General features: G+C 37.5%; 1 protein-coding gene across 7 annotated transcripts in view; it reads right to left on the bottom strand.

The window, feature by feature from the left end:
* The window catches only part of Ufd4 (ubiquitin fusion-degradation 4-like), a 716,632-nt gene that overhangs the window by 196,209 nt on the left and 495,738 nt on the right, over positions 1–24,685 (bottom strand). For all 7 annotated transcript variants that reach the window (XM_067153526.2, XM_067153530.2, XM_067153527.2 and 4 more), the window contains 3 exons: positions 22,915–23,149; positions 13,785–13,961; positions 107–250 (listed from right to left, as the gene is read on the bottom strand). In XM_067153526.2, coding sequence (XP_067009627.1) covers positions 107–250; positions 13,785–13,961; positions 22,915–23,149 — 556 coding nt within the window. The remainder of the gene's footprint in view (positions 1–106; positions 251–13,784; positions 13,962–22,914; positions 23,150–24,685) is intronic.

Below are 24,685 nucleotides of genomic sequence, written 5' to 3'. Positions count from 1 at the left end.
GGGATAGAATCATAGAACTCCGGTACAAGAGGTAGACATACTAACCACTCAACCACCAACACTAGGTATTAAATTTGGAGTTTAAAGTTTAATAATTCAGGGTTACCTGTTGATGTGATAGTGGACTTAGGTTGACCGCTCAAGTCTCCGTCCAACCCTGATGAAGAGGCTAGCTTGAGATCATACTTGCCCTCAGCACCCATGCGGTAAGAATTAGACCCTCCATGATCCCAAGTCACATCCATCCAACCTACGGGAAAATCAAATTAAAATTAAAACAGGAAAAGTCCCAAATATATGCTTCAAAACTGTCACAATCTATAACATTACGAATTGCTTAAATCAAAGCAGGTTTAAACAGGGCCACTTTAAGCAGTCAATGTATGCCACAGCCACTGGCCGAGATTTCAGAGGGCCTGGCGAGAGTTGACAGTGTTGGTGGACCAGCAATGAGCAAAATAATACCGCTGGCGAATTTTTAAGGCTTGCAATATGGAAGCTCTTTAAAAACTGGAAGCCGACTAACAATGAAAAAGGCGCCCAGAATTATCTGGAAGTGGAAACTTTGAGATAATTATATAAAGATCGAAGCTGGGTGAGAATTACTCAAGTTGGTCAGCCTTGAGCCAGTTACGAGACGGTTGCAACTTCATGACAAGTCATTCAGGGAGCAGCGAGTCCATCACATGACCACCCAGAGTTCAAAACGGCTTGTTCATGAAGTGAGCTGTTCAGGAACAACACTGACCTTGTAGAAGCCATGTTGGAGAACAGGAGTTTGATGCACCAGAAGGCTTTGTGTGATTATGTTTGTGTGTAAAACTGTGTCAATTGGAAAATTCAAATGGAAGTAGTAAATAAATTAAGTGAATAGTAAAAACCTGTTACATCTCTGAGTAGTGACTTTGTCATATTGATTTTCTCTTCTCATCATTTTTAAAGTTTTGGCCCCTCAGGAACACTTGTCAGCTTTTCTGGATTTTCAGTAAATCATCTTGATGGACAATGTACTGCTTCGCTCACCACTTCAAGCCGTCATCTCACTTTTTCAGGTAGAGCCTTTATCCAGAGTGCCCAGGTCCTGACCTTACTTCTTTCTTGAAGTAGTGTCTTACAGACATCAGCCAGATCCTCCTTCACTGCAGTTGCACATAGAGTGGTACATTTCCAGGTCACGAGAAGATCAATAATTCTTCAAGATATTCTGGTGTTAGACATTTGAGACATGACCATAAAACACAAGAACAAAAGTTTGACTATGTTACCTGTGAAGAACAGAAAACATACTTCCAAATACCTTCAGCAGTCCCACAAAGAGCGGAAGAATGTACACATACAAAATTCAACAAGAATGCAATAGCAAGTAACAAGCTTGGTCACATGTTTATAGAAACAATTCTGTTATGTATGAATTACTGTCAGCATGTACTGTAAAAATGTACAAATTGATCCCTTCCTGAAGCTGACCAATATGGTTAAAGATTTTGGAATGAGGAAGGTGTAAAATCAAATTTTCGATGAGCTATCAAGGGAACCTTCATTTCAAGGGAGTAAAAATGTTGCTGCTGGTGAAATAAATGTATTTTTATTAAAATTGGAGTCTTCTGTTTAATTTGGTGTACCTTTCATACATGTTGGCTGACTGGAAGCATTTTTAATAATTTATTAACTCCTTGATACTGAACTCCGCACGTTGTATAGATGACCTTTCGTTCACATGCTGCCGACCTCCATGGATGGTAGAGACCCCTGTAGCCTAACTCCATTTTGTTCTAGCTTGTAAAGTTGTCGAGATGGAAATGGTATAACTTTGAAGCTGAAGATCTCTGTCTGCCTTCTATATATGAATCAGCTCAAAGCTGTGTTTCTTCTTTTCTTTCTGTAGAGTGTGAAATAGTCTGTTCTCTTTCGACTTGAGAGCATATAAACTTAAATTTCTGCTGCATTTTAATGGCGGTATGTATCACTACATGACATTTCCTTATGTAGATTGATAGTATAAACCACCATCTTTCCACTAAGATGCATGTTGACATGATCTGTTGAGGATTCACACTGTATAATTCTTTCGACACCTTGAACCTCTTCAGACTTGAAATTATTTGGCTCGCTGTGACTGAGATTAAATATTGTATGGCACGGAAGTATGGCACAGCACAGTCTGAATGAAAGTGGAGTAATTTAAGTTTGAATATATCAGACAATAACATCACTACACCAGACTGAACTGAGCGAAGTGAGAGTAGATGCATAACTTAAGGAATGGGAGCGCATGGTGCGCACGACCAAATAACGGACGCCAAAACATGCCAATGTACATGCCCTCTTTCTAATGAACTTATCCCATTAACCTGTGATCTGTGCAAAATATTTTAATTATTGTTTCCAGTTCTTCTGCTCAAAGTTTCTGAGACAACAATCCTAGTTTTTATTGTATCAAAGAACAACACATCCAAATACAAAAACGTCACTTTCGTTCAGTATGAAATATAGTAGTTCTCTTCTCTTTTAGCAGACTATAAGGTAATATATACATGATGAAATCAATGAATGCAAACTACATTCTTTAGAGTCTCTAGTAAAAACACTTAAATATAACCAGTGCTAAGCTGTTTTAACAGTGAATTTTTAGAGAGATCGCGCTGCATTTTCTTCACACTCACACTTGAATCACGGACGTTTGCTGGGTAATGCAGTGGCACTCAAATGTTCCATGTCAGCGGGGGGCTAATTATGTCACTACACTAGCGTTGTTTTGGTATTCGTGAGCATTTGTTTGGTTCAAGTGCAATAACTCAGGAACTATTTGCTCTAGAAGGCTGAGTTTTGTCTCGAATTACAGCAAACACAGTATTGCATAGGTTGGCTGTAATAGTCGCTATGATGCCATTTCCTATTTGGAATTCAGCTTAGTAACAACCCATGGAACCAATGAAAGCATCTGCATTTTCTGAACAGTATAGTCGCTTTGATGAAATGTACAAAGATTTGGAAGAACAGAGGAATTACTATGCTCCATCCAGCTTTACTTCTAAATTGACAGTTCGCAAAGCATATGAGTATCGCCTTACCTAAGTTGCCAGCGCTCTACTGCTGCGAGAACAGCTGATACAATACAACCAAGGCACACAGCCCTTGTCAAATGTAATACCGTACTAAAGAAAGCTAAGGAATCACAAGTGAAAAATTCATAAATTCTTCAAAGATGCTGTATATACTTACTAACAACAGACACTAAAACGAGAATACGTTATTAAGAATTAAAGAAATGACTAATTACTCTTGGCTAATGGTTGACACAGCAAGGAGGTTATGGCCTACAAAGGGAACACTCCGCTTGATCTCAGAGTTACATGCTTGCTGCTTATTTTTCCCAAACTACACTGACACAGGGAATATACAAACTACACATTAACCAACACACCAACATAAATAAAATCACAGCTACACTGAACTATTAAACCTATAAGAGACTACAGGCTATTTTAATAATTTATGCTATGATTTATCACGTGTAATACTGACACAGATAAGTCTTATGTCGACTATGGGAGAGCAAGTGGGAAGGAAGCAGCCATGGCCTCGAAGTACAGCCCAGGCATTTTCTTGGTGTGAAAATGAAAAAGCACAGAAAACCATCTTTAGGGCTGCCAACAGTGGGGTTCGAACCCACTATCTCCCAAATGCAAGCTCACAGCTACGTGCCCCTAAACGCACGGCCAACGTGCTTGGTGATAGGCATCTTACTGCATTCTCTGAAAAGCTATAATTTCTCGCAAGAGTTCCCATTTTATCAGGAGCTACTTAAGCTAAAACTTGAAAACTTTTACAACTTATTCACCTCAATATTGTGGTCACCAGGATCTACAATGTCACCATAAATAGTAAAAAATGAATGAAGAATAATTTAATCCCTTTAAAAAAATCTTTCTTTGTACTAATGGTAACATCATCCACGAACCTACTATGGTCGTAGCAGGAGGAGAGGTGATACTCCGACGTGGCGTGTCCCAGGTGGCAGATAGGGGAGTCCTCACTGGATTACCGGTGAAAATGAGCAAAATAAAATAGCTCTCGTGGACCAAACACACTCCACAATTTCATTCATCATCATACCATATTTCATTAGTCACCTTCCAGATCGCATCTGGATTTGTAAATCCTGACCACGGTCAGAACATTGATCAATGATCAATCAACCAAACATGGAGAGTCTTCTAATGAAAGAATCCACCAGCTTGTACATACAACATCGTAGGCCCAAGAAAAGACACAACTCTGATACAGTGGGGTGTCGCTTAGATCATGGCGAGTAGGAGTGTCTGGAAGCCCAACACACAAACTGCAGACACAGACTTAAATTCGATACACCACAGAAAAGCTCTTTCTTTGCAACATTAAACAAACCTGATAATGAAAACTGGAAACTGGAAATGCTTAACAGATGTAATGGATAAACACAGGATTAATAACAGCCCTTCAGGAACTTTGGAACACAGATCAGGACCCATATGAATCTGGAGGATATAGCCTTTACAAAGGACCTCCAGGAAAAAGAGTAATGAAGAATGTCCCCCAATTTGGAATGGGATTCCTGGTCCATACCAACCTATCAGATTCAGTAGAGGACTTCTCATCAAACTCCCCATAAACAGCAATGTTAACAATTAAAGTAGAGAACAAAACATGTATGCTGATTAATGTCCATGTCCTAACAAATGACAATAACATGAAAAATAAAGAAGAAACTGAAATATTTTGGGAAAAGCTTAACCAACTGATATCAAATATCCCTTACAACCATGTTAAAATAATGCTTGGAGATTTCAACGCAAAAATTGGACAAGAAAGAAAGTATCGCACAGTGGTATGTAAATGGCCAGCTCATAAAATGACCAACAAGAATAGTCAAAGATTAACTGAACTTTGCATAGACCATGGGCTTATTCTTGAAACCACAAGATTTAAGAGAAACCGCACAAGTTAATGACCTGGAAATCGCCTAATGTTAAAATGGGCGAGTTTCAGATAGACCATGTAGCAATGGATAAAAAGTACCACAAAAAAATCTATAATGTAAAAGTCCTTCGTGGGGTGGACATCGATTCAGACCACTATATTTCAAAAATAAAAATAAAGTTAACCCTAAGAAAGAAATACAAACCACCAAAATCCACTAGGAGGAGGAAATATGACCCCAGCTACTTAGTAAATAATGCATTGTATTCAGAGAGATCCGAAGACAAATCTGAGCAACAAACTGGAAACGATTATTGATAAACTGAAAAAGATTACCGAAGAAATTGGTCCTATTAGAAGGAAAATGAAACGCCTGGTAGAATGAGGAATGTGATATGGCAATACAGGAAAGGCACAAAGCAACAAAAGAAAACCAAAAAATCTGAAGAACAACTAACCATAGCTAGACGACAAGCGGCCAAACAAATTAGAAGAATCAAAAGAGACCATCAAAAAGCAAACCTAAATCATAGAAGAGTCATTCAAATAACATAAGACAAGGGACTATTACAGGACATTTAGACAATATCAATCATAGTATACTCTACCCACACTTGTGATGAGAAATAAACAAGGGAAACTAGAACACAATAATCAAGAGAATGCCAAAATTATAGCCGATCGCTTCAAAGAATTAATAAATGCTGAGGAACCAAAAGAATACTTAAAATTTGAGCCTTATCCATAAAATAAAACACGTCTAGAAAAGGTTATACCACCAGATTTCAATGAAATAATGAAAGTGATTGGTTGGTTCAAGAACCACAAGGCAGCAGGAGAGAATCAAGTGGTTGAAGAGCTGTGGAAGAATGCAAATAAACAAACATTTCAAAACCTCCACAAATACTTCATAGACATCTGGAATTCTGAAAAACTGCTTGAAGAATGGAACACAGCTATAATTCATCCAATACACAAAAAGCATTATAGATTGGATCCAAATAATCACCAGGGAATTTCATTACTTGATGTCACATATAAGATCCTGTCTTCTTCTTGCTATTGGCTTTACGTCACACCGAAACAGATATGTCTTATGGCGATGATGGGACAGGAAAGAGCTGGAACTGGGAAGGAAGAGGCCATGGCCTTAATTAAGGTACAGTCTCAGCATTTGCCTGGTGTGAAAATGGGAAACCACAGAAAACCATCTTCAGGGCTGCCGACAGTGGGGTTCGAACCTACTATCTCCCGAATACAAGATCCTGCCTAGAATTATCCTAACAAGAATTCATGAACAACTTGACGAACTTGGAGAATATCTGGTAGGATTTCGACCAGGAAGAAGCTGTCCAGATCAAATCGTAAGTGGATCATGAAACATCAAAGAGTGAGAAACAAAAAGTTAGTTATTACTTTTGTTGTCTTCAAGAAAGCGTATGACAGTATCCATCGTGAGTCATTACTTAAAATCCTCAAGGAATTTGGATTACACCAGAAACTTATCAACCTTATTGGAATTACCATTACATACATACATACATACATACAATATCCCACGTCATTCCATTTACACAATGGGTCAGCGAATGAAGCCCCTTCACCAACTTCTGTCTTTGTACTTTTCTCCTTCTAAAATGTTGTCCCAGTCCCCTCCTCTTTGCTGAATGTCGTTTTTGACCATGTCTGTATATCGCATTCTTGGCTGCCCTCTTGGTCTTGAATATTTTAATTACAGATCATACATTTTTCTGAGTATGCGATCAGGATACATCCTTCACATGTGACCATACCATTTGTCTACGCAGAGTTATGTTATCCTGCATTCTGCCAACCTGAGCCATGTCCCTGATGATCTCATTGCGAATTTTATCTCTTCTTGTTTTGCCAACCATCGCTTGGGTGAATCTCATTTCAGCTGCCTGAATCCATGCTTCATCAGGCAGCTAAAATGAGATTCGTAATTCCCCATGTAGCTGTTAGCGGAAAACCAACAGCTACGGGGGAATTACCATTAGGAACACAAAATCAAAAGAGAATTCAGAGTGGTGTTGTCTGAATCATTTGAAATCCGGATTGGACTTCAACAGAGTGATTATCTCTCACCATTACTATTTAACTGCACACTGGAGAAAATCATGCGAGAGTGGACTAAGAAATGCCAACCAAGCATCAAGATTGGCAAAAATATCAAACTCAATTGCCTGGCATTTGCACATGACCTTGCACTGCTCGCAAATAGTGTGGAAGAGACTGAACGCCAAACTGAAGAACTTGAAAAAAATAGCAGCAAAAGTCGGACTACAAATCTCGTTTGAAAAGATGGAAATGATGCCATCCTTCAAGGTTGATGAAACACCAACTAACACAATGAATAATAATAACAAACAAATTAAGATTGTAAATAAATTCAAGTACCTTGGGGAGATTATTACATGGAACTTAAACGAGAAAGTATCAGTAGAAAATAGAACTAAATTGAAACAAGCACAACATATCATTTGGCCAACCTACAAGAAGAAATCTCTCTCGATAAATGCAAAAGTCAAACACTACAACTCCATTATTAAACCTGAAGCAACCTATGCTAGTGAAACACTATTCAATTTGAACACCAACCGTCTTACTAATAAACGGTGTATAACTTTTATACAAGGTTTATACACCGTTTATGTGAAATTCATTACTAATAAACCGTGTATAAGCCTTGGTGTATACATCTGTTATAGTTATTCATTGAATTGCTTATAAAGACCAGGACCCTTGTATAAGTGTTATATAGCAGCAAGTAGCGGAAAAAGAAACGAGTGAGCAGTTTATTTTTGTGGTATATACTGTCTGCAGTAATATAATCGTGGTGAAATATTCGACTTATCCATTTAACACTGAACACACATTGAAAGAATGGACGATAACCTTCAAGATATTTTAAACATAGACGACATACACCATTTAGAAGTTATGGAGGCTAGACGTCTTCGTAAAGTAAAACACTTTAAAAATGGAATGACAATGAATAACTATATAAGAAATTATGGTTGGGTGTATTTTTGTGTAGTAATGTGGTACTGCTTAATAGACTTTTGAAATTGCAAGTTTATTATACATTGTCTGCCTCTACAAAGATCATTCTCAAATTTGAGCATAAAAACAGACATATTCCTTGACATAGAACATGGTATAATTTGAAAACCGTATGTAATATGATTTCCATACTTTGTAGTTGAATACGCAGATATATGATGTATAAATGCCTAATAGAAGCTTTTTTGATCAAACCTTTCTTTTAGCTACAAAACAGTTTTTCCTTTCTCCTGAAAAGTAAGGATTTTGAAATGTGTACCCTTTTCAACTCACTGATTCAATTACAATTGCTTACGTTTTCTGTACTATCCCAGTTAGGAGCTCTTGATCTTTTCTTCAGCTTTTCCATTTCTTTCGTGGTGTTCATTACAGAAGCTAAAGTAAGAGAGAGAGAGAGAGAGAGAATGTGCGTGCGTGCGTGCGTGCGTGCGTGCAGGGGAGGGGCAAGTCCACGAGAGTCCCAGGGCAAAAACTATGCCCCTCTGCTCATCTGTTTCGATGACGAGTTGGAAAGTTTCTGATTTGCTACACTAGCGGGGAAAAAACAATCTGGCTGAGAGGCGGTATTTGACTCCCGTCAGAGAAGACCCCCCCCCCCCCCAACCCCTCTTCGTTTGGGAGAAGAATTCAATTTAATAAGTCGGAGAGCTATGCATTTTAACGAGAAGCCTTCTTAACAAATGGCCCCTTTCAGGGGTTGACGAAATGTTCATATCAATATAACCCAATTTCCAGTTGTCTCACTTCGTGTTGCTACAGCGTTTTCGATATGCCGTGCTACTGCGTGACTTTCCAGAAAGTTTTGCTCATAGATAACCTGCAGAAGCGATCATAAAGGCGGTGAACGTGCGAAATACATCAGTGAACTGCAGGAAGTAATTCCTGCGAGTTCGAACAAGTGTAAACGTGCTATATAGTAATACAATGCATATACCACCTTTATTAGTAAGAAAAATATACAACGCTTACACAGGGTTTATTCACTGTGTAACTATACGAGTGTTAAACAACTGTATAAGGACTTTTTATTAGTAAGACGGCAAATCAACAACAGATAAATTACAGAAGACAGAAAGAAGAATCCTTAGAATAATAATAAACAAAAACATCAAGTAGATGGACAATGGCGATTATTACCTAATGAAGTTTTATATCAGGAAACTGAGCCAATAATAAGACACAATGCGGAAAAGGAGGGTTGCATTTTTCTACCACAGACCAAAACTACCAGAAACCAGGGTACTGAAACATCTTTTCAACTACTTTTGGAAAAGTAAAACCACGAATAATTGGTTCAAAGAAGACGAAGATAATTTAGATGAGTCAGGCTTGACAATGCAGCAAATTGAAGACCGACAAGAGAAGAGGATTCTGAGAAACAGAAACTTGAGACTTAAAACTAAAAACTTTTACACACAAACAGTACACCATACCAGATGAAGAAAGGGCAGCAAGGTCGAAGCCAAATTTGTAGGTAATACTCTGAAGACTGAGAACCTCTGTGGCTCAGGTGGCAGCGCGCCGGCCTCTCACCGCTGGATACCGTGGTTCAAATCCTGGTCACTCCATGCGAGATTTGCGCTGGGACAAAGCGGAGGTGGGACAGGTTTTTCTACGGGTACTCCGGTTTTGCAAGTGATAAATATCATTATTGATCCGTATTGAAGATACTATACGTAGGAAGCTAAATAGTTTATTATGTCACCTATTCAATACATTAGATATCTTTATTTCCATATGAGAGATGTTTCACGCTTCTTTGAAGGCATCATCAGTCATAGTACTACTTCAAGGTATAAATCAGGTACCTGATTTGTAATTAATTTGTAATACTAAGATATAATATTGTCATATTACAGTAGGGATAGTCAAGAGAAAACAATGTTCATTAATGATATACAGGAGGTGTGCAAATTATTATGGTAAAACACGTTCGTCTACTTTTTCTTCTCACTAGTAACTCTTAAGCACAATTTCTTGCTTGACAAATAAGTCATGACACATAATATGTATGCAGGGATACTATGCAGCAAATAATTTACTTATTATAACAATATTGGGTGCAAATGGTGGCAACACAGACTTGAACTGCAATTATTGACCTTCATCTGTTGAGCTTCCATGTTACAATGTCTTGCTTACATAAAGTTTGTGAAGGTATGCGATCTTTTATTGTTGAGTTTGAGTTGAGGTATGTATGTGATATTATTTGGTTATGTTAGACTGTTTTGTTATAGTTTATGGTATTTCTTTTGCAGGAATATTACTTTAAACTTGGATTCTTTGAAGTGAAGTAAATTTACAGGTTATGGGGCATAAGAAGGACCTCTCACCAAGAAAAAAAAAGGTATTGCAAGGACCTTACTGCAAGAGGGGTGTTATACACAGCAGTAAATAGCTGAAAGACTCTGTATTTTTCAACAGGCCGTGAGTAATATCAAGAAAAGTGATGATGGTGGTTGTGTATACCAGCAAAGTCGTGTTGGGAAAAGTGGCAGAAAGCCAAAACTAACACCAAGATCCAAAAGGAAACTCAAGAATCTTGCAATATCTAACCGGAAAGCAACTAGCAGGGATCTCTCTGTGAAGATGGAAGAGTGTGGGGTACAGATATCTCCTTCAACAGTCAGAAGACAACTTTGCCTTTCAGGTTTAAAACATTGCATTGCGGTAGTGCCTCTTTTTTACAATGAAGTGGAAAAAGTCATCCAGATTAACAGTTCCAACACAATTTATTTCCACGTAGTCATGTGTAAATGTATGACCTAAATACTTCATTCCTTAAAAGATTGGAGTGTTGAAGACTGGAAGAAGGTAGGAATATTATTTTATACAATTCTTGAGCAATTTCTGTTACCAAACAATTTTCAAACATTGCATTGTGGTAGTGCCTCTTTTTTACAATGAAGTGGAAAAAGTCATCCAGATTAACAGTTCCAACACATAATTTATTACCACGTAGTCATGTGTAAATGTATGACCTAAATAGTTCATTTTTTCTTCAGGTGTGCTTCAGTGATGAATCTGTCTTCTGTGTCGCTGAAGAATCTGCCCAGTACGTCCGCAGGAGGAAAAACGAGGAATTCCACCAGGAGCGCGTCCAACAAACGGTGAAACACCCAACATCCGTAATGCTGTGGAGTGTATTTTCTTGGCATGGAATTGGAAGGTTGTACATTGTGGAGGGTACAATGAGGCATGAACAGTATCTAAAAGCGTTGGATCAAAGACTACTACCTCAAATGAAGGACTGGTATGACTCAAATGAGTGCATTTTCATGCAAGACGGTGCACCATGCCATAAAGCAAGAAAGTGATATCCTTTCTACAAGAAAATGGTGTTAAAATGCTTGACTGGCCTGGCAACAGCCTTGACATGAATCCATTGGAAAATCTGTGGGCTATAGTGAAAAAGAAAATTAAAAAGGAAACCATTACCACTAAAGCACATTTGGTCAAGACACTCACAAAAATATGGCATCAAGATGAAACTATCACAGAACAGTGCAAATCATTGATAGAAAGCATGCCAGATAGAGTGAAAACACTCAAAGGTCAAAGGCATGCATACCAAGTGTTGAAGTGAAATTGTGATTCACTTTGGAACTTTTATGTCACTTAAAACTGAAATAAAATATTTTTTTGTCTTTACCATAATAATTTGCACACCTCTGATCAGCCATTGGCTGTAAATTACCAGTTGTGGAGGATAACAGCGTCAAATTGTTAGGGTATGTCCTACAAAGGATAACTTAACATATTATCATGGGACAGTCTAAGGGAAAGATAAGTGACTTGTAGAATTAGGTAAGACCACAGGGTATTTGACAGTGTCCAGCAGCAGTGGTCCGTAAGAAGTTTTGATGTTACATTATCAGAAATGTTGGTAACTGTTACTAAAATTTCATTAAGAAACAATGTTCATTAATATAAGGAGTTAAAAGGGGTTATATTAACTTATCTACAGATAAAGTAGTTGGCACCAATGCGTAAAATCACAGGGTATTTTAGCAGTGTCCAGCAGTGGTGGTCCGAAGAATCACCGACGCTACTCTATCAGAAAATCTTAGGAAATTATAAAGCTTATATATATTTACATGGAAGCAGTTTGGGGAGAAAGGGTACAAAGTGTTTGGCACCAATGTTCATAACAATAATTATTGCCGTTGGTTGACGTTCAAAGTTTGACAGGGCAACTACACAGTAATATTGACATTATTCTATTGGACAGTTGGGAAATTACATGCTTATAATACATATTTACAAGGGAGCAGTTTGGGGAGAAAGGATAAAAAATGTCTGGCTCCAATGTGCATCACATTATTTCTGCCATTGGTTGATGATTGCAGTATTGACAGGCAACTACACAGTAATATGCAGTGTGGTTTGATCTCAGTTCATAATTATTGGAATGCTAGGAAAAATATTCCAACGTTTTTTAAGATAGCCAAATGAGGTTCTATTAGGCGATAGTCATACTAGAAGCTGTCTGGTTGAAGTCCCGGGTTCGTGAATATGGCTCCATAAGCAACGGTGAATTTGGCTGCGTGGAAGGAAACTTTTTTGGGTGTCGTAATGTTTAGGCACAATTTCGGTGTAGTCGAAACGAAAGGTCATCGAGTACTCGGTACATTGTGAATGGCAACAATGACTGCAGTTATTTGCTGATAATTGTATTTTCAGGGAACATGTTGCGGGGTTAGAATCTTTCACTTAATGAGTTTTGTTAACTTGATAACTATGAATGCTATGTGAAAAACACCAGCATGAGAATGGTTGATGAGACTTTAAACTGAGGTATTGCCGTAAATGAAAACATGAAGAACATCAGGATGAAAATTTTGTTTTGTGATGCTGGCCTAGTGAAGTAGAATGGAGTTGTTTTTGGCATAATCCATCGTGGAGGGATTAAACAAGAAAGTACACTACTACAGAGTCGGAGCGTCATGGCTAGGAGGAGACATCCTCATTTCTGTTTGTGAAGTGGAGCTGTAGTGGCATGCCATGTTGGTGGCGGTGCGTGCTGGATTCTAGCGTGTTGTTAAAAGCTGTGGCAGATGGAGTGGAAGTCATATCTAATCGAGATATTATTAAATTATTATTAAATTGGTGTATTGAATTGTATTGAATAGGTGACATAATAAACTATTTAGCTTCCTACATACTCCAGTTTTCCCAGTCATCTTTCATTCCAGCAACATACTCCCAATATCATTTCATTTCATCTGTCAGTCATTAATCATTGCCCCGGAGGAGTGCGACAGGCCTTGGCAGCCGGCACAATTCCTATCCTCGCCGCAAGTTGAGGAATTCATTCATCCCATCCCTGACCCGGTCATTGACTGGACAACAGCTTGTAGGTTTCATTCACTCTTAAGATTTAAATGTATATGGATTGATCAAAGTGCTCCAATGTGGGAGCAAAATAATTTTTAAAAAAAAATTGTAACATCAAGTAAAATAGGTCAACAAGTGTACAAGATATGATTCCATATTCTGTAAAATATTTCTTATATTATTTTGAATAGTTCCGGAAAAAAGGGATATGAATTTGTTAAATGTACCACGGGCAGTATAGGCCTTTCCTACTCCCCTAGGAAATTTATATTAAGATATGCCTACAGGAAAAAGCAAATGACATTCTACTACATAGGTTTCTACAAGCAAAATTTACCCAATAAAATATATGGAAATGGAAGAAAATTTAACTCAGTGAAAAGTTCATAGAAATTATTGCTCACCATTGTGGAGCTCCCCTGTAACAGTTCCCTCTCCAGGTGGGTTACCATCCTGGTCTCGCCATTTCCAGTCCAGACCACGCACAACCCGCGCACCCACCATAAGGTGCTTCAACACCTGCGTACGCATCAGTCTGCGCTGTTTTCGGAGATTGGCTTCTGCTTCTTTGGCTGCCTTACCTGCAATACAAAAATACAGCTCTAAATAAGGAATAACTGAAGTACATTAACCCCTAATATTCAAAGCTTTCTATCAAATTCATTTTATTTCATATCATTATCATTATAGACTGTTATGCCTTTCAGCATTCAGTCTGCAAGCCTCTGTGAATTTACTAAACGTCACCACAATACTTAAGTATCTGAATAGAATTATAAGAGGATGTTGAAATTTAAAATTCACTATAACATGATTAGCATCTCTTTACACTGTGTACTGCATACAACACTCCACTCTAATTTGATTCAATTGTAAGAGGTAACTATTTTGAGTGAGCTAATCTGGACAACCACAAAATGGATTTTGATGTGTCTTTATTGTTGTATAGAAAAATTATCGAGGAAGTTCTATGTGAATGAAACATCCACTTATGACAAAAAGGAGTCTAGCACCGGCAATTTTAGGAATGGAAGTCACAGAAGATAGAATGATTATCTAACGGCTTTCTTCACTTATACTGCCTAAACCATCACCAATAGACCCCAAGTATGGACAGAACTGTTTTGCAAGAAAAGCTCTACAAAAAAAGAAAAAACACCTTTCCTGACAGTATAAATATATCTTTGAAAGGTAGCCATCAATGTACACTTTTTATGTTATACTGTACTTTGTAGTAAAATATGAGCCTTAAAAACAGAAACAATATTTACAATATTTTGAGATTAATCAAATCTTTATCAAAATAATGTTTTTATTTACCTCAACAATCTGAATAAGATAAAAATACCCTTTGCAGTTTTAGTGAAAATACAGGAAAGGTTTAAATACTGGAAGGGAGAAAGAAACAAGCTAACAGAGGCAGGTAGCCAGAAAGACCTTGGAAAAACATCGAACTGAGCTCCATGTTGATAACTTAACCATAATAGGTATTTTATTTGATCATGTATTGACTTCTCTAAATCTATTAAAGAAACTATTTAAAATAGTTTATGTAGGCCTTGTATCATTTCCTTGTACAAGTCATAGTTTTCCTCCTGATGTAAACATGAGACATCACTGATGAACGGAATGCATATTGTTCCTAAAACATGTATGATAGAATAAATAATTTTCAATCATTAAAAATTTATTGCAGGGCGTCTCAAACACCAAAAAATCTCACACGTGCAAACTGAGGCGCAGAGGTCCTGTGCACAGGGCATCAACCCAACTTGGCTCGGACCAGTGCGTTGTCTTGGGGCGACTCAGCTAAGCTCGGCTCAAATTTGGAGCACTATGGACCAAGTGAGGAAGAGGGAGACAGGCAGAGCGAGCAAGACAGGCGTGGGGAAGGAGAGAGACAGCGCTATTGCTCCAAATCGAGGAGTGGGGGTCTGCACCCTGGTCAACTAAGCGAAGTTGTCTTTTGCACCGTGCACCGCTCAATGCACTGGTGCATGCACCCTGAGAGGCCCTGGTGTATTGACAAGATGGACCCAACATAAACTATTTTAAATAGTTTCTTTAATAGATTCTGGGCTCCATGTTTACGTCAGGAGGAAAACAATGACTTCTACAAGGAAACAATACAAGGCCTATCATTATAAATTCAAAATTGACACGCGAGCATCCTAATTAAATCACATTGTAAAAATCCCGCATTAACCGTTCCTCGAAGAAACGATTTCCCGGATCAACCGTCCAGAAATTTCAGTCCCATCAACGCTAAATCCTCGATCACGCATTTTTCAAGAAACTGTATCTAACGAAAGGAAGGCTACGGCATACTTACAGATCTTGGTGTTAATGTTCCGTCATTGCAATAATTAGAGGAAGTACTGTACTGGAAAAGCGATCGGAGGTGAACTTGCATAAGGAACCATCTTAGCATCGCATTCGGGTGGTATTGTTTAGAAAGTCCTCGGAAATCATAAAGCAGGGAAGGAGACAAAGTGCATTTCGCCAGCTCTACTTCACAATGGAACGAGTTTCATCAAATGTTCATACTTGCAAAACGTCTACATTATGTCCAGGGTTAGATGTATATATCTCTTACTTTTTTTTATTGTATCGCCGAACAGGTTTCCGGCACTTCCCTCAGGGCACTGTATAGCCACTGGGCTTTCAGGCAGGAATCAAAACTGCTCCTTCTTAACACAAATCTAGTATTTTAATATCATCGTATACGATTATGTTATCGAGACCAGAACAGATGTTGTACCTTACATACATAAAGCCATGGGAGGTTTTGGGATTGGGAATATCATGATTTTGTGTTAAAATGTTATAAAAACCACAGTCGTTCTATTTGCACACGTTGCATTTTAAAAGTTTGTAGCATTTCACACTCATACCAACTTGTGCAGCGAGCGCGCTTTCCAGCTGAGCTCAAGGTCATGAATAACCGTAATTTCTGAAGTTTTGAAGATATATTTTCTCTTTCTAATTTGATTGTGATCACCGACGGGCAGAATTGAATATAATGCATTAGCGAACTTTCAAGAATCGATATTTACATTCAAAACCATATTCTCGAGTTCAACATAACCTTTGAAAGTCTATGTAGGCCTAATTTATGCAAAACACAATTTCCATCAAAAGACTACAAACTGTATACCGGTGACCAAATTAAAACGGAAGATTAAAAAAACGGATTCTGCCATCATGTTGGGCGCTTTTGTATCTAATGTGCTTTGTTTTATTAAATTAGAGAATTAAAAACTACTTGTGGTCAATTGTTGTTTGGCTTGGCGTTACCCGTAGTAGCTTTTTGAAGTTTGACTGATCAAAGTTGCTGAACAAAAAGAAGTTTTCATGGGAAACTTACGAAGTTTCCCCGGAAAAACTGAATGTGAAGTTTTGAGATTTTTAAGTCGCGTACTGGTAATTAATGTTTGAAGCTGGCCCCACTATCTAACTTGCCTGCCTCTCACCTGGAGGGCACGGGTTCGATTCCCGGCCAGGTCACGCATTTTTACCTGCATATGAGGGCTGATTCCAGGTTCTCATTCTAAAATCACCTTTAGGATCTATCGAATGGTGAGATGGCAACATCGGTCTAGAGAGCCAGGAATAACGGCCGAGAAGATTCGTCACACTGACCATGTGTAACCTCATAATCTGCAGGCTTTTGGGATGAATAGCGGTCACTTGATAGGTGGAAGGTCCATTGGGACTGTAGTTTGGTTTGGTTTAGGAGTGTTTGTAAGATTATAAAGATACACATTTCATTTTTGTGACATTTAGCCGAATTGTTGATGGTCATTCATTCCCGGATATTCCGCTTTCCTGTGTTGTGCGCTTTTTTTCCCCCCGCGGTTCCTCCAAAATAGGAGAATTGAGGTTCCACTGTAATAGATGTACAATCATACAGAAAAAGGAAATATGCTTTACTTATACTCGTAAATGTAACAATAGAGAATTTTTACAATATGCTAGTGGCAGTATGTATAATCTTGCAAGTCACCCAAAAAAAAAAAAAAAAAAAAAAAAAAAAAAAAAAAACCCTATATATATGACTGCACAGTGCCAACATGCGAGATGAACGGCAACTGTAAGACTGTGTATCGGCAACAGGAGTACCTAACTGTATGGTTAAGGACACTGATTGAAATAATAACATTAAGTTATTTATTAGACCACCTAATCAATACAAAATCGTCTTGGATGATTTACATAAATTTGTTAGCTAATAGTGGTACATGTTTCGCCTTCCCTGAAGGCATCATCAGCCATAGTCTTAACCTTAAATTAAAAATAAGCGTCTAAATAACATGTAGTAATGAAATGAATTTTAAAATCTTGAAGAGATTTGAAGTAAAATAACATTAAAAATAACAATGATGGTTTGAAAATACAATGTGATGAGATACAATAGTGGAAGTATTAACAAAATTAACATTAGAAGGCTGCTAAAATAAGTACAATGGATAAAACAACAGATTGTTATACAACAAGTAGTAAGATTGCATAAAAGTAAAGTTGATAGTCTGGCGGTTATAATTAGATGATGGCGAAAAATCTTATATAATCAAAGTAAAGAAGAGAGAATAAAAGTCAAAGTTAGACGAGAGATCCGAAGTTAATCATGATCTTGAAGATAAAAGACGAAAGTCAGATGCATATGGTGAAGTTGTAGAACACGTTGAGGATATGAAGTTGGTGAATAGAAGTTGAAGAACAGTTTCAAATAGGATCACTATGGACCATCTCAAAATTTTGAAGTGATGTTCAAATGTTGCAAATTGTGAGCTTGCAGATATTCAAGTTGAAAAAGCATATAAAAGTGGAATCTGTAAATGGAAGCAAGAAACGTAGAGTTAATTGTGTGAAAAGATATTTGAAAAATATTGAAGTAGAATCGTATGCACTTACCATTTGACGGTGACAAAGATAGCTTGCAATATTATGAGTTAGAAGTATTTGCAACAGTAGACTTCTTGCTACGTGTGTTATAACTGAAGTTTTGTGCTGGAGGGGGATCTGTTTGCGTTGACGTAACTATTGGAGGGGGGCTGCTATTGGTGGGAGGGAAGGAAGAGAGTGTATTACTGCGCGTGTTGTAACGGTGTAAGGCTATTGGAGGGAGCGATGTTACGGTGGGTGTGGCTATGGGTTTATTGGTTGTATTTGAATTAGTGGTACTAGCGGCGGGGGGAAGGGAGGGGGGTATATTAGCTGTAGGGGAGGTGGGAACTCTAATTGATGTGAGGTTGAAGATTTTTAAGAATTTGTTGGTGAGGGAAGTTGATCCTCGTAATAAAATAAGAATCTGTTCATACAAGGGGCTTTTTTTATCAATAGTGTCATTACCTACAGTCAGATCACTGCCCAAAATTCATAAAAATGATGTCCCCATTCGGCCTATAATTAATAGTATCAATAGTCCTACCTATAAAACCTCTCAATTCCTACACAAATTCCTAAAAAAACACTTCAAATTTCACAACTCCAACCCCATAAAGAACTCGATCGAACTTTGTAATTCCCTAAATAAGTTCAGTCTACAACCAAACCACGTTTTATGTTCTTTTGACATCACCAACATGTATACTAATATCCCTATCAACAATACTATTAACATCATAAAAAAACAATCTGTTGAAACATAGCACATTGAGTAAAATCGAAATTGATGAATGGTTAAAATTACTTAATTTCGTTTTAGACAACAACTATTTTACCTTCAATAAGAAAATTTACAAACAAGAAGGTCTAGCGATGGGAGACCCATTATCTGGAATACTAGCCGATATATACTTAGATAATCTCGAACATAGTAAGATTATTAATAACATCAACGGACTCTGTCTTTGGCATCGCTATGTTGATGATACCATAGCTATCATTGATAAACAAATCAACAACAGCAATAACATACTATCATTCCTCAACAACTTAGATAATAATATTAAATTCACTAAAGAAGATGAGTTCAATAACTCTTTGAACTTCTTAGATATCAAAATCACACGAGCATTGAACAAATTCGACTTCCAAATATACAGAAAACCCACCTTTTCTCCAACAACCATAAAAAATGATTCTTTACATCCCAACTCACATAAAAAAGCCACTTATCACAGTTTAATATATAGAGCATTAAAGATCCCTATGTCCTCTATTAATTTAAAGAAAGAATTACTATTCATCAAGGAAATAGCTAAATTCAATGGATTTAACACGAGTATGATTGATAAAATCATCAATAAAACCAAACTGAAACTAGCTACCAATTTAACTCCATTAAAACCCGTCAAACCAAAATACGCTAAATTCACGTTCACTAACCATAGCATTTACCCGATAACCAATTCATTAATGAAGCACGAAATAAAATAGCCTACACAACAAAAAACACTAATCGTAATTTATTCTTCAATCACAACTCTATTAACATCACAGACAATAGTTACTCTGGATCAGGAATATACAGATTGAAATGCTCTACATGTAATTTTTCTTATGTTGGCCAAACTGGCCGCAGCTTCTCCACCAGATACGCCGAGCATTACAATGCCCAAAGACACAACAAATTCTCCGCAATGGCCAACCATATGAGGGACACCGGGCATAAATTCACCACAATAGAACAAGACCTCCATATCCTAAAAAGAGTCGATAAAAGCAAACTCATGACAGAATATGAAAACTTATTTATTTTCCTCGACCAACATTTTAATAAAGATAAAAATCTAAAGGACACTATTGATAAAAAAAGCCCCTTGTATGAACAGATTCTTATTTTATTACGAGAATCAACTTCCCTCACCAACAAATTCTTTAAAATCTTCAACCTCACATCAATTAGAGTTCCCACCTCCCCTACAGCTAATATACCCCCCTCCCTTCCCCCCACCGCTAGTACCTCTAATTCAAATACAACCAATAAACCCATAGCCACACCCACCGTAACATCGCTCCCTCCAATAGCCTTACACCGTTACAACACGCGCAGTAATACACTCTCTTCCTTCCCTCCCACCAATAGCAGCCCCCCTCCAATAGTTACGTCAACGCAAACAGATCCCCCTCCAGCACAAAACTTCAGTTATAACACACGTAGCAAGAAGTCTACTGTTGCAAATACTTCTAACTCATAATATTGCAAGCTATCTTTGTCACCGTCAAATGGTAAGTGCATACGATTCTACTTCAATATTTTTCAAATATCTTTTCACACAATTAACTCTACGTTTCTTGCTTCCATTTACAGATTCCACTTTTATATGCTTTTTCAACTTGAATATCTGCAAGCTCACAATTTGCAACATTTGAACATCACTTCAAAATTTTGAGATGGTCCATAGTGATCCTATTTGAAACTGTTCTTCAACTTCTATTCACCAACTTCATATCCTCAACGTGTTCTACAACTTCACCATATGCATCTGACTTTCGTCTTTTATCTTCAAGATCATGATTAACTTCGGATCTCTCGTCTAACTTTGACTTTTATTCTCTCTTCTTTACTTTGATTATATAAGATTTTTCGCCATCATCTAATTATAACCGCCAGACTATCAACTTTACTTTTATGCAATCTTACTACTTGTTGTATAACAATCTGTTGTTTTATCCATTGTACTTATTTTAGCAGCCTTCTAATGTTAATTTTGTTAATACTTCCACTATTGTATCTCATCACATTGTATTTTCAAACCATCATTGTTATTTTTAATGTTATTTTACTTCAAATCTCTTCAAGATTTTAAAATTCATTTCATTACTACATGTTATTTAGACGCTTATTTTTAATTTAAGGTTAAGACTATGGCTGATGATGCCTTCAGGGAAGGCGAAACATGTACCACTATTAGCTAACAAATTTATGTAAATCATCCAAGACGATTTTGTATTGATTAGGTGGTCTAATAAATAACTTAATGTTATTATTTCAATCAAATATCATCAATACGGACCAAAAATGATATTTATTACATGTAAGGACACTGAATCGAACCGAACGGTTGGAAAACAACTATAAATCATTACCTCTATTGTTAACAGGGGAGAAACAGTTATTGACGCGGCCACCAAATTAGGCGGGTGAGGAAAACTGCGCTGTCGTCAGATATGGGAACAGCGAAACGACAGATGGTCGAGAGTCGCTTACCCCTGGGCACGGATTGGCAACGCTGATCGTGCAGTGCTGTCAAACTGAAGCCCATCCGCTACAGGCCACCTTACCCGAGTCCTTCCCTGTCAAGCAGCTGTTGAGCTCGCATCGTAAGTGCAGTTCAAGATGGATAGTGAATGTGAATTGATTTGGGTTCAAGTCAAGAGAGAAGTGGCAGAAAGGAACAAGACATTCAAAATAAAGGACGAAGAAAAACTCGCGTCAGAAGCCATCGACCGTGTGACTGCTGAAGATTGGGAAAAGTGCTTCATTCGCACGGAAGATGTTCAAACAGACGATTGGGCCACGGAAATAGTAAGGGACGAAAGAAAGGAGCCATTTATCATCAGTGTAAAAGACGACTCGACAGACAGTGAGATGAGTGATGACAGCGACTGAGACTGCCTTGAAGCCAGAAACTGATTCTTACTTCATTGTAAATTAATGTAAACCTATTCTTTAAAGTAGTTCTTTTCCTATATTACTCGGTACAATATACAGTATTCAAATATTTAAAGTTATAATGTAATAAAACTGATATGGATTAATATGTAATCCGAAAGTATTTACGGAGTCCTGCAGCCTGTGCTGGTGCTCATGCCCCGAACTGCCTCAGCTAGCGACATTTACACGATCGCTTTCTGAGCCATTTTCCAGGAAATTAACAAGACTCACGGAAATATGTTTCAGATAAAAAATGTAAGTAAAGCGATTTTTTTAATTTTTCCCGCAGACAAAATTTTATTGGCTGAAGAAATAAAAACTTGGCTGCTTACTGAAATTTTCAATACATGATTCTATGGATTTAAACTTACTCGTTCAAGATTTTATTTTTCATAATTATTTAAAGTGGTTTATATGGAAAATAGTTATACCACTGGAATCAGCAGTCTTTTCTGAAGCTTGTAGTATAATTTGTCTCGAAACATTGTATGAAGTAATATCAGGAGCTTGAGAGAGAACAACTTGCCTCGCGCTCCGAAATGATGTGTTCAGTTAAGACATTTCTTCGCCAGTTGCTACATAACCTTGGCAACAGCGTAATTTCTCTGACCCGCCTAATTTCGTGGTCGCGACAACCTCTCTTTTACATTTCAGTGTCTCCACGTGACTCTGAAGATTTATATCCCATATGCAGTAATGAGATTGCGCCTTTATTGATGAGCTGGGCTACTGATAAATTTAACAGCAACAGGGTCCAATAATAATAAAGAACTTCAAAAAACACTGTTTATTGAGGAGACAACATCTTGTGATCTATTTTGTACCTTGGACACAACGTAATAAATCTATATAAAATGACAGAGTAAAAGGTAACATCGTTACATTAAAATTAAACAAATTAAATTAATAAAAGTTCATATTCAGTAACTTACCTAGATCTTCACATACACCAGTTACAGTGCCGTAAATTTCAAATCCAGAGAGACTCAGATAATGAGTTTGGCCAGAAGCATTTTTTCCAGTCTGCTGCAAGCGGATATGTCTCCAGCCCTGATTTTCATCAGCAGGTGGTTCCAGAGGCCAAGATGATGTACTGCCAGGTTCATTAAGAGCACTATCATCTACATGAGTGTAAAGAGTGGTCCAGTTCAATCCATCTTTGGACACCTACACAGAAAAATGTATTTACAATACAAATTCCAATAGCAATAAATATCAAAATATAATTTTATTAAAAGGTAGTTACAAAACATAAATATATATCATGTATGTGTGAATACTCTGCACCATCGAATAACCAGCGCATCCTCATTTTAGGACAGAAAAAGAAGAAAAATTTGCTTTAAGTTGTTTATTTACAATGTAATTAATTCTACATAATTATGTACTCCAAAATAAAATATTAATTTGTTTTAAGAAACATGCCATAATCGCACATGCTGATGCAAAGCATCTGGGACTACCTATAATAGCATACATACATAATCATTATAGACTGTTATGCCTTTCAGCGTTCAGTCTGCAAGCCTCTGTGAATTTACTAAATGTCGCCACATTCCTCGATTTGCAACTAGTGTTGTGGCCTCATTTAGTTCTATGCCCCTTATATTTAAATCGTTAGAAACCGAGTCTAACCATCGTCGCCTTGGTCTACCTCTACTTCTCTTACCCTCCATAGCAGAGTCGATTATTCTCCTAGGTAACCTATCCTCCTTCATTCACCTCACATGACCCCACCACCAAAGCCGGTTTATGCGTACAGCTTCATCCATCGAGTTCATTCGTAAATTAGCCCTATCTCCTCATAATAATAGCAAAGAAAAAAAAAGAAGAAAGTAATGTACAATTTCTTAAAATTTTAATAATAAAGTGTGCAGTTAAATATAAGTCAATACAGTAATTGGATGCTCCCATTCTTCTCTATTCACCATAACTTTCATCATCGCCATCACCACCAGAAGAATCATATTTGTTGTCACCATCTTCCCACAGAGCGCCATCCTCAGTTCTGTCAAATGAATAATACAGTGGTCCAACCTTGCTCTCTGTGGCCCACAACACAGTCCATTCATTACAATACACAGGCGAAACTAGGCGATTACTAGAGATGAGAATTATAGGCACTAAAAACAGTTAAAATAGGCAGGCATATAGGCTCGTAAATTAGCCAAAATAGGCATGTAAATAGGCACTAACGTGTAAAAAAGACAACAAAATAGGCATGAAAAAATACTTATAATTTAATAACACACTCAATTACTATAAAAAGAATTTACAACAAGTAACGTTTCTATGTTTTCCGATAACATTCTTGTTCTCCTGTCGGGCAGAATGTTTTGTACTGAGAGAAAGATCTTTCAACATCATAGGAAGTGATTGGACAAAACTTCAATGAAGCCACTTCATCCTGTTTTAGTTCAACTGCTTCATTTACTTCACCTCATAGCACCCTGGCTACTTTTACCGTCGCTTTCCATCATGGATTCTGCTGCAGGACTCTTATGGAACATTTTGCTCACCGTGGCTACCTTCCCATTCGGTCAAAACTTCCGACTTCTTCCACAACCTTAAATGACTCGACCAGGGGAAAGCCACTATTCTCCAACTCGGTGATTGCTCCCGGCAGCTTGTTGAAGTTTGAAGATGCTCAAATTTATGCAGGGGGATATTAGCTCCCACCACTGCAGTGCACAGATCTATAGA

This window comes from Anabrus simplex, chromosome 9 (assembly GCF_040414725.1).
Source record: "Anabrus simplex isolate iqAnaSimp1 chromosome 9, ASM4041472v1, whole genome shotgun sequence".
Lineage (NCBI taxonomy): Eukaryota > Metazoa > Arthropoda > Insecta > Orthoptera > Tettigoniidae > Anabrus > Anabrus simplex.
The sequence above is the reverse complement of the archived record's forward strand: the minus strand, read 5'-3'. Positions and strand labels throughout refer to the sequence as shown.